The 14,803-nt window shown below is 38.3% G+C and overlaps 1 protein-coding gene across 6 annotated transcripts in view; it reads left to right on the top strand.

The window, feature by feature from the left end:
- The window catches only part of LOC135323547 (uncharacterized), a 31,261-nt gene extending 18,955 nt beyond the window's left edge, over positions 1 to 12,306 (top strand). For 3 of the 6 annotated variants that reach the window (XR_010386027.1, XM_064501645.1, XM_064501649.1), the window contains exons 6-9: positions 336 to 388; positions 5,165 to 6,598; positions 7,127 to 7,229; positions 8,653 to 12,306. Coding sequence is in view for 5 of the 6 variants with exons in the window: in XM_064501645.1 (XP_064357715.1) it covers positions 336 to 388; positions 5,165 to 5,201 (90 nt within the window). In the remaining variant the exon portion in view is untranslated. The remainder of the gene's footprint in view (positions 1 to 335; positions 389 to 5,164; positions 6,599 to 7,126; positions 7,230 to 8,652) is intronic. The other 3 variants (XM_064501647.1, XM_064501646.1, XM_064501648.1) reach the window with 3 other exon arrangements.
- Positions 12,307 to 14,803: the final 2,497 nt, after the last annotated feature.

Raw genomic sequence — 14,803 nt, 5'->3', positions numbered from 1 at the left:
CTTTGTGTAAAGCCCAGACCATTAAATTTTAGGGGGCTATTACAGGAAGGATTACTAGTCCCAAGAGATCAGAATTTGTTTTAAAGTCTGCAGTTGCCTTCAGAATTCCTTTCTTTAAAATACTTATTATAAATGTAATCTCAAACAGATGCTGATTTTTCTGTGAGGCATTGTAACACAGATTCAATCAGATACGATTTAACCGCCACCATCCATAACAGATTGCCTTTTTCAGCCAAGATCTGACACCATAAGTTGCGTTTCACTTCTGAAATGCAGTACAACTCTCTTAATAGTCTCTTAATCCTTTTTATTTACCTTTATGTTTCTTCCAGCTTTGGCACTTAAGCAGAGAAATGGAGGGATCTTTTACATACAAATTGATTGAGTAAGTTACAGGCAGGTGACCAGTGCATGAACCTAGCTTCTGCATCAATAGATGTGTTTTCTTTTGCCATAGATAAGAATTGCATCTATGGTTGTTTCCATTGCTTTGTAATGTCAAGAATGTGCAAGTTCTCAAGTTACCCTTGTTTCTTCTCCTTGCACTCTCACCCTCTCCCTCATTTTCTTTCTTTGTCCCTCTCTCCTGTATATGTATATGCATGCACATGCTTATACATACACATCTGGTGGTCTTTGTTTAGACAATTACGTTGCTATAAATGCACTATTTATTTTATTTTATTTGCATTTCCTTTCTGCTTAATCTTCACGCTTGAAGATTTCGCATATGCCTGAGTCTGCCTAATATTTTCTAGAAGGTGAGAGAGAGAAGTGGAGAAATTTCCTGGAAAAAGAATTTGAACATTATCTTCAAGTGATGTCTTTTATACCACATTCCAATCATGAATGGTTGTCACTTTGCATTAGTTAATGTCACAGCACAACAAAATAGCAAAAATAGCATTATGGCAGGTAGCTCTTTGTACAACTAGGAAAATCATGGTATACTTTTTCCTGTGATATGGTAGCATACAGAGGTCTCAGTTGTCATTAGAAGAGGAATGACCCTTGATCATACAGGATCATATGATCATGAGGATCATACAGGAAGATCATCCAGGAACAAGACCCAGAACTCCTGAGCTGCACACTTGTGAATTAGCTGCACAGTCACCAGCCTTTCTCACAGTCTAAAATGTTTTACCAGGGGGAAATGAAACCTTCACATAAAGAAACACACAGGCTTAATTGCTACCTGGTATAACCAATAATTACTGATTTACATTGCAACTTCCATAAACCAAACTCTATGAAGCTTCTATGGTGAGACACTGCAGTCAGTATAACTCTAGCAGCAACTCATTGCTGTGTTTAAAAGTCAGTACAGGAGGGGCTCCATTCTCTGTTCAGTTTTTCTCTAGTGAATTGCACATCACAAAAAAATTTGACCCAACTGAGATCATGACAATGTAAGTGAAAGCTGGATTTGGTTTGATGAGGACTTCAGGGCTACATAACAAGTCAAACAAAGTCTGTCCTCTGTCGTGTCAGCTTATTTTCAGCTGCCTTTACAAACTTTCAAAGGAACAGGAACTTGAGCAGCTGAGACCAATACATAAAGAGAGGCACTCTTCCCATGCCCTCCCTGTCGCTTCTATCTCATGTTCTCCTCAGGAACTAGGTTATCCACAGAATGAAGTCAGTCAAAATTCAGTGCAGCTTTAGACAAAATATAGCTAGAGCATCAAAGAAAGAAGAATTGCTCGTATTGGCTTTGTTTTGTAGTATTTTATGTTTTTAATTTTAAAAACCCAAACTCTATGCTTAAAGCTTCTTTCTGAATGTATTTAAAGCTATCCTCAACTGCTGGGGATGCAAACAGTTTTCTCTTGGGCTGTACTGGGTTGGGTGTCTATGTTGTCACTGCGTTCATGAATGGTTGTGCACTCAGAAAATCTGCTCATCAACTTTGATAACAATCTGTGTTTAATCTGCTGAGAAAGACAGCAAGCTAAGATATATCTCTCATCTTTCTCACCATGACAGGTATATCAACATGACCAGTTCATTTTTTTCTATCGATATTTAGCATTTCAGAATCGTGTCACCTTAGGGCTTCTGTATAAGTCAGTTGGACTGTGTCACATACTAATACCCCGTCCTCACATCAGGTTGCAAGTTCATTACACCAGGATTTTTTTCTTGATTTCTGCTGTGATAGAAACAGCACCTAACCTCAGTTCACAAATATAAGTAATTATTCATTTGAGCAGTGATAGGTTTTGGCAAGAGGCATTGCCCTGGTCTTTCACACACACACAAAAAAAGTAAAAATGCTCAACGAAATATATGTAAAATCTTTTTGTATACCTAGCTGGACAAGACCATTGTTACAAATTGTTTGAAGTGGATGAATACTGATGTAATTTTGGAAAATACATTAAGCAGGGAAAAATGTTTTTCTTTTATTACAAGTCAATATAAGGAGGGAAGGAAGTATAGTATAATTTCCCTTAAGTGATCTCTCAGGGGATCAACAAAGATTGACTGCTTAATGGAGATGGTCTTCTAAGAAATTTAGAGAAGAATTTATTGGATGTGTTTAGGGATATTCAGAGGCTGTCTAGAAACAGAATTGTTTGATAAAGTTTGTAATTTGTATAGCTTTTTGTGTAAGTTTATTAAAGAGAATGTTTTATCATGAAGGATGTCTCCTTCTTAATAATCAACCCTTTGATTTAATAATTGTTCTATCTTTAACAAAAAATCTTGCAAACAGAGTAACATAAACTGAAATATGTGGTTTCCTGTGTGAGTAGTTATTGTTTTATAAATATGTTGGTTATAAAACCCTCAGTATACGTTTCTCTTGAGCTGTATTTCTAGGTCAGTAATACAGTAAGGCTACTTGAAGGGACTTCTGGGGTCTCTGCTTGCACTTTGAATAGCCAGCTGTTTTCCAAAACAGGAAAATGTTTTATTAAGTAATGGTGAGGTCAGTCATAAAATGACAGTGGCTTCTGGCTGACTGACTGTGTGTAGTGAGGAAAACTGGACTCTGTTCTTCATGAAAAGGAGGTGTTGAAGTGATAGTCTACACAAAAGTTCTCCTAGGAGCTATCATTCTGCATTCTGGAGGATAAATGACTCAAATGCATTTAGTATAATCAATTTTACACAGTAGATTTTGATCTGCTAACAATCCTGCTCATTTTTGTAAATAAAACTCTCTGTAGTTATACTGTATATGTCTGTATATTGGTGGATTACACTTCTAGAGAATTTTGGATGCATGAAGGTGACTCCACGTTTCATGGATGTAGCCAGGCAGACAACTGCGCAGAAGGTTACTCCTTACTGGTAACCATTTAATATTGGAATAATGGCATCTTATCACTATCATTCGGGGATTTCCAGCTGAGGAATAGATCTCTGTACCCCCCGGTAATAGTAGACTGTATAGAGAAAAGTTGCTCTGTCAAGCTTATAGTTTAGGTATATGATTAGAGAAAAAACATATGTGCAGGGAATTATTGTCAGAACTAACGTTCTTCTTAAAACCTCAGCTCTGTGAATCTGTGAGAATCTCTGCATTTATTTATAAATGAAATAACCTTTGATCCTAGGATCTTCTACCAAATCTTGCATGTTGGCTTGCTCTGAAGGCCTGCAAAAATGCTGAAGCAATAGGGAACATGAGACACCAGCTTTTTGGTAGAACTTGGTAGAATTTGGAATTTAGAATCTTGGGCTACATTTCTACCTCCCCATATTGCCCAGCAAGGAGCACTTTTCCAGTCAGAAGGCAAATAAGGAGAGCCCAACACTTATATTATGTAACAGTTAAATCCCATGATTTTTAAACTAGAGAGGAGAGCGAAAGCCATCATATTGAGACTGCAGAAATGGCACTGACTAGGCTAAGAAGTTATTTTCAAATGCTCGCTTTAAGGCAGGAGTTGGCTTTTTTAAAAACAGTGAAGATGTTTTTGTGCAGTTTGTTCTGGGTGACTGCATCTTGGAATCAACAGTTAAACAGTGTTAGCTTTTAACTTTAGGCCTGTAACTCAGGGGGTACACAAAAGGAGAAAAAACGTAGTCAGTTGACAAGAGTTGGTTGTGAATGGAAGGAGATGGGAGATAGCAAGTGGAAGGAAGTTATGGTCCAGTGTTGCTTTTAACACTAGTACAACACTTTATTATATTGTTTTTAGTTTTGAGCAAAAATTTTTTGTATATATATTCCTACTCTATTTGCACATATGTAACTATGGCCTTGCCTATATGAAAGCCAGACTGGGAAACAACCTGAATTTCAGAAATCAACTGTGAAAAGATTATGAAACTGGAAATAATGTAAAACTCAAATATTTTGTTAGTAACACAAGAAAAGGACTTGTAAGGCCAACCCCTTGGTGCCGTTAAGTTTCTCCAGTAACCTCACTGGAGCTGCAGCGGTTTGCCCCATGGACGATATGGTCCACAATTTTTAACTTGCTAATTTCCCTTTAAGGAGCAGATGAGCCGAGATGTCAATGACCTTGGCAACATTACCTGTGTAGCATAGTTTCACTAGGATGAACTGTTCTTGGAAAAATTCTCCCCTCTCTGAGTCACAGTCAGGTTTTCCTTCTAGAGTAAGACTGTGTGCTGTTCTTCCCCTTCCTCCCTTCCCCTGGAGCAGTGCATGCAAATTCCAGCTCTCTAGTCTGGCATTTCAGTTTCTGTAGGGCCTTCTTATGTTATCACAGTGTACAGATTTTTACGTTTTGTGATACTCTTTTTAAATTGTGCTGCTCCAGAACACCTAGCTAGAGTCCAGTGGTAAGACTTTGAAAAGGTAATTTTTTTTTGCCTTTATCCACAAAAATGAACTAAAGTAGTTCATTTGCCTCTTCATTGTGGCATATAAAACAAACAGAGTCATTTGCAGTGGTAGCAACAATTGACAAAGTCATAATATGTAAGCTTAAGAAAAGAGTGGTATGGATAGTCATGTGAGAAATACCAAGCAGTCCATCTGTTAATAGTTCTCAGATATTCAAAAAAGATGAGGGCTGCTGGGAGAAGGTCACATGCCATTTAAACATCAAATATATTGTGAATAGTAGATGTTTTTACTTTCTGTTGAACAAAAGAAGTAAAAAAATATGTATCGTTCAGATCATACCACATGTAGTGATTTCGTTTGTTTCTTTGTTTTTGTCTTTTTTCACAGGCACATAAACTTCCCTGCCAAAAAAGAAATCATGTAAGGCGTTTCAGATACTTCTAAGAAAAGCAGATGGCGGTGGCAGTGCTTTTAATCATTAGCAAAGTGTCCAGAGCACTCGGTGATATGGAGGATGCAGATTTGATGCCTCTGTCAGGTTATGGGAGCCATGGTTTGAACACTGAAGGAAATGGGTTCCCTGCTCACTGGGCTAGAACATATTGAAATAGATGTGCTCGCAACCCCTCAGTCCGACACTGTTTTGCTGCAGAAGCCTGTTGTCCTAATCACCAGGTTAGAAAGTCCTTCTGTCTCAGTAGCAGTTACTATATTTTGAGCAAAGTGGATGAGTGTGAATAGACAGAGGTCCTTCCTTAGAACGTGGTCTGTCCTAGTGGTTAAAACATTGTTGTGACAAGTAGGTAACATTGGTTCAACCGCCTGCCATGTGTCACGCTGAAAAGATTTTACTTGGGATTTCTCATCTCTTAGTCTGACCTTCAAAAACGTCATTTCTCCAGACCAAAGGAACCTCTACACTGGCATAAGATAGCTCTTAAGAGCAGTACACCAGCCAAAAATAATTACAGTCAATTCTCCATTATCTGAGGGAAGGAAAGAAATATTTTCCCAATAGTAGAAAAACACAGATGATGCAGGTACTGGGAGCAGTCACGGAACCAGTTCTCATAAGCCTGGCCAGACCTAGGAGTCTCTCTGCACTGCACACTCCTGATGCTGCAAACTAGAGGAGGACTTACTCATTCAGACACAGCGCCCAACCCGAACTGGCTCTCTGAGTGCACCACATTGCAATAGAGCTAGTAAGCTTTCTGGGAATCTGGAGCACTCTGCAGCATAGTAGCAGCCAGGTCATATTTGATATGGCACAAACACAAGTGCATAAAATCTGCTGGTCTCCTGCTGACAAAGAAGAGCCCCTTGAATGTGTCTTCAGGGGGTTTCACAGTACTGGTTCAGAGAGCATGGTGTGGAGACAACAGGTCTGGCTCTCCACTGAGCTAATCCCAGTCCAAGCCTAGGCTATATTCTGTGTAAAAGCTGCTGTGCTACAGCTGAATTCTGCCCCAAGATAATAACTCAAGGAGCCTGGATAGCTTCTTGCAGAGCCAGTTGTACTCTCTCTTCTTCTGTAGCATGGTTAATCAGCTGTAGAGATCTGCTACTCACAGATAGTTAAGTGAGAAAATGTATGGAAAATGTGTTATAATCGTGCCACTTGGTTTTCTGATGCTTGCTGGCTTGCCACCCGCATAGTGGATATGGGAGTCAAACAGCACTGTATTGTCCATGGAACTTTGTCATTATTCTCTTTTCACCTTTTACCACCTCCTCAAGCATCTTGCAGGCAAAACTGCAAGAGTCCATCACTGCCAATCCATGCTCAAAGAGAAGTAGCAGAGAGAATGATGGGAGAAGGTAAGAAAAAACAGACATAAAAAGAAAATAAAAGCAATCTAGCATTGACTGTATACTCAGATGCCAAATTTGTACACTGCCTTTAGCAAGGAACAGCAATTTATTAATAGATTTGTTACTTTTGATGATGGTATTGTACTTAAAAGTATAAAAGATTACAGTCTAATACAAACATCAGCCCCATTCTCACCTCTATGAATGTTTAAGTTGAAAGTTAAAACGAATTGTGTTTTTACAGTTGTCAGCTACCTATTACAAGGTTGTTGTTAATGTTATGTTCTTTATAATGCAACCAACTTCAAAGTGAAGTAATAGTAATGGTTACAATGAATTTCTTTAGTAACACAATAAAACAAGACAAATAAATGCAGTATTTGCTGTGAAAAAGGAAACAAACTAGGAAGGTATGATTTGCAAGCTTTCTAGCTGGGTTTCCAAAATATATAGAATAAAAGCTTTGTAAGGTACTTGACCATGTGATGTTCTTTAAAAGTAATCTCACATGTTCTATTTAATCTGTATTGACAGCGTTGTTCATCCAAATCACAGCGCACAGTGAACAGCTAAAGTGGAATGGCTGAGCAAACAACTTATATTCCTGGTTCTGAGAAAACAATAGAATTGAGCATAGGTTTGTATTTTTCTTGAATGTATGTCATATAAGAAAAAGGCTTCATTTATCTCCCTTTTCCTTTCCAAAGCGGGTACCAAAAATTCCACTTATTTTCCAATGGCTCATGGAAGTTCCTGTATAATTCAGGTAATATCCAAAAGTACTGTTCACATACAGAGGGGAGAAGAGTATGGAAGTCTGTTGTATAATAAAGGAGGAGAAAATCTACAAGGAAATGCAGAGACAACTCTGCCCAGACTGTTTAGCTAGTTCTACAGGTACATGCAGCCAAGACCAGAAAAACAAACAAACAAACAAACAAAAAGCCCCAACCCCCAGCAAAATAAAATGAAATACTGTTTAAATCCTTTACTTTTTGTTATTAATATTACTGTTTGTATCTTCCTCCTGCAGCTCTTGGCAAAACCCAAACATTAAATATTTGGAAAAACAGTTGGTTCTTCCCACCTCTTCCCTGCCTTTTTTTAACTCCTGAAATCATTGAGCATTGCTGTGCTGACTGAAAGCCTGTTTACTAATGCTGCTTTGTTATGTGGGTATTTTGATGTTTTTATAGGAACTTTTTGTTCCTACAGAGCAAAGACTTCTCTTGTCGTGCCACAGTCAAGTCAGCAAAGGTGCTGATAGCCCCCTGTAGTGAAGGAACATTAGGAGAGAGAAAAACTGGGGGAAACAGAGCAGGCTCCTCAACCATCCACATTTATTTGAATGTAATCATGAAATTTGGCTGTTCTTGAGGCCGTATGATGTCTGCCCATTCTGCAGGGTGGGGCTGGAATTACTGCTGGCATGAATTTGTTTGGCCTCTTATTTTCATAACCCTTCAGAGCCATACAAGGGGAAAACAAGAGGCCGCTTAAGTACATTCAAGGGCTAAATGTTTGTCTGGCATGCTTGCATCATACAGGACTTGGAAGGACTGAGGAAATCCTCTGAGCTTAGGGAATGTGAAGTAAGCTGCCTAGATTAATACGCAGACAGAGGGCTGATAAGGATATAAGAAGGGAAAATACATTATGCAGGTACTGAGAGGGGTCAATATGTGTGAATCAGCTTTGGAGGAGAAAAGGGGTAGAAGATTAACCTTCAATGTCCTCCATTATTATGGCTTTAAATCCATGTATGACTTGAAGATTAATGGGGCTCTTTGTTCTGTGAGCCTCCATCCCCTGCAGGAAAGGGATGTGCCCTCTGATTTCATCCTGGTCTTCGATTTTCAAAAGCCTTCTGCGGCCATGTTTCTTCCTCTCCGTCTAGTTTCATTTGTAGCATCTTCTTGGCACCTACCTTCCCTGAAACCTTGTTCTCCAGCACCTACCCTGTCTCTTTGCAGCTCCCCTCCCAGCCAGGTCTGTCCTGTTCCCCACTTCTGTTTAGGCTATAACAAAGTGGTGCAGCTGCTGCTCTTTCTTCTCAACAGGCAGGCAGGATGACAACCAGGAGATGGCTCCAGAAATGACTCCCATGTTATGTCTTCAACTCCTTTGCTTTTCTAGCTCCAGCAGCAGCAGCAGAAAGTGAGTATAAAGTCATGAGAAGGATGGAAAATCCTAGAGAAGCTGTGGGCCTTAGTGATATCTAATAGGGCTGAGAGAAATCTAGAAGATGATTGTGGGGTTGCCAAGGAATGAACCTTTGATACCCTGAAAAGAAAGAAGCTGAGAAGCTCAAAAAGTGATAAGTGGGTCAGATTCCACAGAGAAAGTTGTTATCATGTCAGATAACCATGCCATAAAAAGGAATGGAGTGCAAACTGTGAGAGAAGAAGCTTAGGAGGAAGTAGCAGAAATGCTGAAGAAGACCTGGAAGTGTTTTTTGTCACAGGAGCATGAGTGAATTGGGAGTTGAACAGGGTGTTTCCAGTTAAAAGTTACTGAGCGATTTAGAACAGTAAATGAATAGGCAGTTAGAAGCATAGTTTCCTTGACAAAGATGGATGGGTAGTGTGGTGTTTGGGAACAGTGAACATATGACTGAAGTAGATGTGTGACTGAGCAGGGAGGATGAAGTTATTTATGTTTTTATGACAGAATATGACCAACAGGTATGACTGCGCAATGAAGACAGAGGTCAAAAAGCTGAAAACTGACAGGAGAGGGAAAGAAAAGGAAACTAAGGGAGGAAGAAAAGAAGTTGAAGAAGAAAGTTAGTACTGGAAGCTAGTTCCTTTTACAAGATAGCAATGTGCCATAGGAGAAGAAAACAGCATTAGAGAAGTCGAGTGTTACGAGGATATAAAGAGTTTAAATGGAAAGTGGTGTAGAAAAACTAAGAGACAGAGGGAAGACTTAGAAGTGGAAGAGGAAAGAGAAGGAGATCAAAAAAAAAAGGAGACAGTGAGTTAAGCTTTTATTAATGCAAGGGGACTGCTGGTCTTGCAAAGTGGCTGCATCATAAATCTTACACTATGAAACTCTGTGCGTCTCAGACAAAGGCTTTGATTGGTCTCTTTCAGAATGTGCTTCGACGTTCTCAGGAAAGGCCTTGGTGGATGTTTCACATGTTTGGCATATGTTTATTCTGATCCCTTGACAGACTACATATTGGGGACCTTCAAGCGTTTTCAGACCCATCCACAGACTGAAGAATCTCTGACTTTCTTCACTCCTTGGTTGAGTGCAGAGAGATTTTAGATCCCACATCACATTTAAAATACACAGCTGTTGTTTGAGTGACATCTTGGCTTAGTATGGCTTAGTATGGGAGAAAAACTGGTCAAAGTGCCTTTCTCATCTTTTTTGGCTTTAATAAAATTCTGGATCTTGCCTAAGTGTGATTTTTAAGGAAGAATTGAAAATCTGTCCTTTTAGCTGACATTATTCCTGGCTCATTTACTTTCCAATGCAGTTAATGGATGGAAAAAGACTAAGTATAGGGAACTTGTAGCTGTTCTACTTCAAAACCCATTTTTGGGGATGCTGTGAAAAAATTGGAAATGGTAGGCTGGTGGGGCAAAATACCAAAAATCTTTCATTTGTAACTGCAAATAGAGAGGGTAGAGGTTTAAAGACACTGAGGCTTAAATCCCTGTGAGGGCCACTTAGGAGGAATTACATGACTCATAGATTTTAGAGCCAGGAGGGATCAACAGATCGTTAGTTTGACCTACTGTGTAACATGGACTGTAGTATTTCATCCAGCTGGTTTTGCAGCAGGCCTAAAGCATATCTTTCCCAATATCAGGTGGACTTGATTCGAAGACTGCAAGAGATGAAGAATTCAATGTATCAATTAATAGTTTGTCCTCTGGTAGTTTGTACCTTACTGTTTCAAATCTGTTGCTTTTATATTTAACTCCAATTTATACAGCTTCAACCTCTATCTTTTTTTTTTTCGTTATGTCTTTTCTGCTGTATTGGAGTCCTTTGTGACCTATTATTTTCTCCATATGAAGGATGCTTATGATGTGATGAGTATGTGTAAGATATAAAGGATGTGCAAAAAGAACAGGCTCTGTCGAGACAGTGTGGTAATATGAGTCATTAGAAGGGCGAACATCTGTTCTCAAGGAAATTGCCTCATTCTGAAGTATACTACGTGTAGTTAGGCCCTCCTGCAGTGGAGCTGCAGTGATGATGAATTTGAGGCAGTTTTGTCCCTAAGTTGACCTATTAGTGTTCCAGTTTGCGTCTATGTACTCATACTAGGAGGCTAGGGCCACAGGGTCTTAGAGAGCTCCTTTGTAGTTTTCTTAATTGAGTGGCAATAAGATAGCAGGGTTGAGTAGGCTGCCCTGGGGCCAAGGTGATTCCAGCTCTTGGGACAGCTTTTGGCAACGGTGGCTGCGTATGTGGGATGCTATGAAAGTGAGCGAGCGAGTGAAACGGCAGACTGTGTGAGGCTGCAGTGAGTCAGCCACTCCGAGGGAGTTGGAAGAAATGTATAGTCTATATAGAGGAACATTGGACTGCCCCGAACTGGAGGCCAAGGAGTTCTGATTTCTGCAAATTCAATTCATCTGATGTTCTTGGCAGTCCGTGTAAGGAAATTGACAGCAGAGAGCTCTAGTGTGTGAGGAGTGATGACTCTCAAGCTGCCTTCTGGGAAAGCAGGCCAATAAATTTGGTTACCCTGTATTGCAACAACAGTCCAGGAGAGGGAGCATAAACTCAGAGTAGTATCCAGGGCAATATAAATTGTCTCGTTGTGGTGGACTGAGCATTATATGACTAATGGCTGGAGTATGGACACACATTCACAGGAAACATTTGTGTATGAATGTCTCTCATAACTAATGATTTTACCTTTGTTTGCCAAGACAGGGAAGTTCTATGGTTTAATTAAAATTCTTCTTCATGAAAGTCTTTTTCCAGAAAGTTCATCATCTCACAGTCTTCATGCCGTGATTTATTCTTCTGTTGCTTCTTCTAAATACTATGTCTGTTCTTTTCTAGCCAAACACTAGAATTCTTTCCTTCCCTTTATTACTTTTTGGAGTCTCAAAACTCAGTCTCAGAACTTCTCTTGTTAATGGTACTAGTTCAAAAGATTTCACATTTCTCCTTCTAATTTGTGTTACTGACAAGTGATATCATTACAGTGTGCGAAGCTGTTGAAGATGCTGTAGGAGCATAACTGTGAGTTTTAAATGTTTTGGGGAAAAGAATCAGTAGGTATTTTCAGGTGATCACAACACTGAAATGTCACTAACACTGTGTAATTTGCTAATATTCCGGCCTTGGAATGTGTGGTAGTATTTCACTGTGTGAAGAATTATTGTTGCTTCAGCTGCAGCCATATCCATCTCCCTGGGAAGACTTCCAGCTTCAAAGGGAAATCTGGTTGTACATGTTTGAACTGTGTTTTTAGCTGCAACATAATCTTTTCTGTCTTCTTGCTGCCCATTAGAAATGGTAATGAAAAAATGGCTCAAGGTTTATTCAGCCTCAGTGTAACCTTTCTCTTTCTCAGGAAATAAAAGTTCTTCATTTCCAGCAGAGGATAATTCAGTTCCTGATATCCTTTTAGATGTTTTGAAGTTATGCTTTTTTGGAATGTCTGCATAGTAATCTGTAGAGTAAAAGGACATTACCTACCAAGGCGATGTCAAAAAATAAATATATTAATCCTCCAATTAATTGCTTCATAGCAGCTGAATCATATTAAACATACGTTGATTTTATGGCCTGAAGAGTCAAGTTTTTAAATCTTCAATTATCAAAGCATGTTGTAATTAAGAAAATCTTACGTTGAGTCTGACATTATGTGCAGCACAAAACAGAAAAGAAACATCAGTAATGGGGAAGCCATATTGCAAATGCTTGTGAACTTTTGGAAAAGCAAGCTGCAAAGTAAGAATGATGTATAATGAAATGGACTTCCCTCATTTATTTTTCTCTCCATGAACAAATGAGCTACAGTAAGCAGTAAAAATAACGAAGTCCTAGGAACTGATGACCTCTTACCTTCACCCCATCTCAGCTGCTTTTTAAGGCATTTTTCATATTCTTAGTTTGTTTATTGTTCCTCTGCCTCTTCCAAGTTGACCTTCAGATAGGATCCCACCCAGAGTTTTGCAAGATACAAAGTAGGGCAACCGAAGCAAAAGAGTTATTAGCAGGCCTGATGGTTATAAAAATGTTTACTAAGTAAGTTTATTATGACTGTTCCTGTCCTGCTTAAATATAAGTATTCTACTGATGTTTGTCTCAGACCTTTGAGGAATTCTTAAATACATGGGTATCCTAGGATAAGTTTCTGTAAAAATAGAATAAGTCAATGATGGTAATATTATTTCATATATTTTGTCATTTCTCTTTTATGACCTTTCCCGACGTCCCAGGATGCCCTGTTTGGAAGATGTTAAGGCCATTATTATTGATTAAGTAATAAGGAAAAATAAAATAATGAAGACACTATATTCTTCCCTGTATAAATTCTCAGCAACTACATATGTACATGAAATTTAAATTACTTCATATAATAAAGCCTGTTCTAGGAGCTTTTTGCTCCTTACATGATTTAGTCTGCCTTTAAAGAAGACGTACAGTGGAAATCAATTGGTCTCTGACCTTTTTCTTGTTCTTCCTCAAGTAAAAATAATTCCTGTGTGCTTTGTTTATATTTTATCTAGACAGCAAGGTTTAATGATGGAGTAATAAGAAGATACAAGCCAAAAGAGATTAAAGGCAAACTGGTACTGTCCAATTTAAAGTGGCACAGAGAAGTGAACAATGCAGCTGTAGCAGTAGGCTATATCACGCTAATATAAAAGCTAATGTATAAAAGCAGTATAGTCATATTGGTGCAGCACTGATTTGTGCAGTTCAGATACTTGAATACCACATGCATGATATATGTAGTAAAATAAACTTTTTTCAAGGTTGTCCATTTTTGTTCTTCAAGTATCCAAACATCTAAATTTACACACAAACATACATGTATAAAACGTCAGCCTGAAATTTAGCTGGAATGCTGTCACCCATTTCTAATATGTTATTGGTGTGAATAGATTTATTTAAAAATATGCCATATTTTATATTCATATTAACTTATTCAAAGATTATTCTGTTAATGACTTTTCTTGTAATATAAAATACATTCCATCACCTTGATGTGAAATATTTTTGTTTAGGATTTAGTTTTGGTTTTTAAATTGGATTTGAAGTAATATTTATTTTCTTCATCATTTCTAATGATCTAAAGGTAATTCTGTTTTTTACAGGAAGAACCTGATTTTTTTTTCCTTTTCCTAATAATCTTGTGTTATGAATAATCCCCATGCTATTTCCAGACATTTGAAATGTTGGGACATTGAATGTCTGAGACAGCTGAAGTAGAAACAACATTCTTATCTGTCTACCACTGATACGGGTTCCAACCTAAAATCTTACAAGGGAAAAATATTTTTATCTTTTCCTAAGATACATAAGTGAATTTAAGCTTGTATGTAAGTGTTTGCAAGATGAAATCGTATTTTCATTTCTGATTATGTTTTTTCTCTTAGATCTATGAAGCAAAGAACAACCTTAATCTTAGTATTTCCTGCCTTTTGACTCTATAACTCTAGTATTCTCTTCTAAAACAGTTATCATTTTTCTGATGCGTATAGCTCCATAACTAAAATTGGTTCTGATCTAAATTTTGCACCATTTATATAATGATACGTTATGACATAAATATGTTAAGTAATTAGCAATGTATTAAATTAGGTAATTATTAATGATCACTTAAAAAATCAATTACCATTGATTGATGGCCATTCAGAATATCAGAGTGTCTTTGTACGTCAGCCTTGGAAATTCAAGGCTTCCTCAAGTGTTTAACATGCCCTGACATTTCCATGGTGTCTTCTTGTGAGCAGCTGGAGTATCACACCTTCAGCAGTTAAGCATTTCAAAACTTAAACTCAGTCAACTAGGGAGAGGCGTGTACTGTAAATGGTGCTGGTAACAGACTATCAATTGCTGACCATCGTTGTCAATGTGCAGTAGAATACCGCTTAGCAAATTAATGTTTACCAACTAAAACGTAGGTCACGAATTTCCGCACCAACAACTTCAGTACAAAACTGATACTAGAGTTTGTTTGCAGTAAATCTTTGTTGCTTGGCAGACATTGTTCCTGCCAAG

This window comes from Dromaius novaehollandiae, chromosome Z (genome assembly GCF_036370855.1).
Source record: "Dromaius novaehollandiae isolate bDroNov1 chromosome Z, bDroNov1.hap1, whole genome shotgun sequence".
NCBI lineage: Eukaryota > Metazoa > Chordata > Aves > Casuariiformes > Dromaiidae > Dromaius > Dromaius novaehollandiae.
This window is presented reverse-complemented; position numbering and strand designations above follow the sequence as displayed.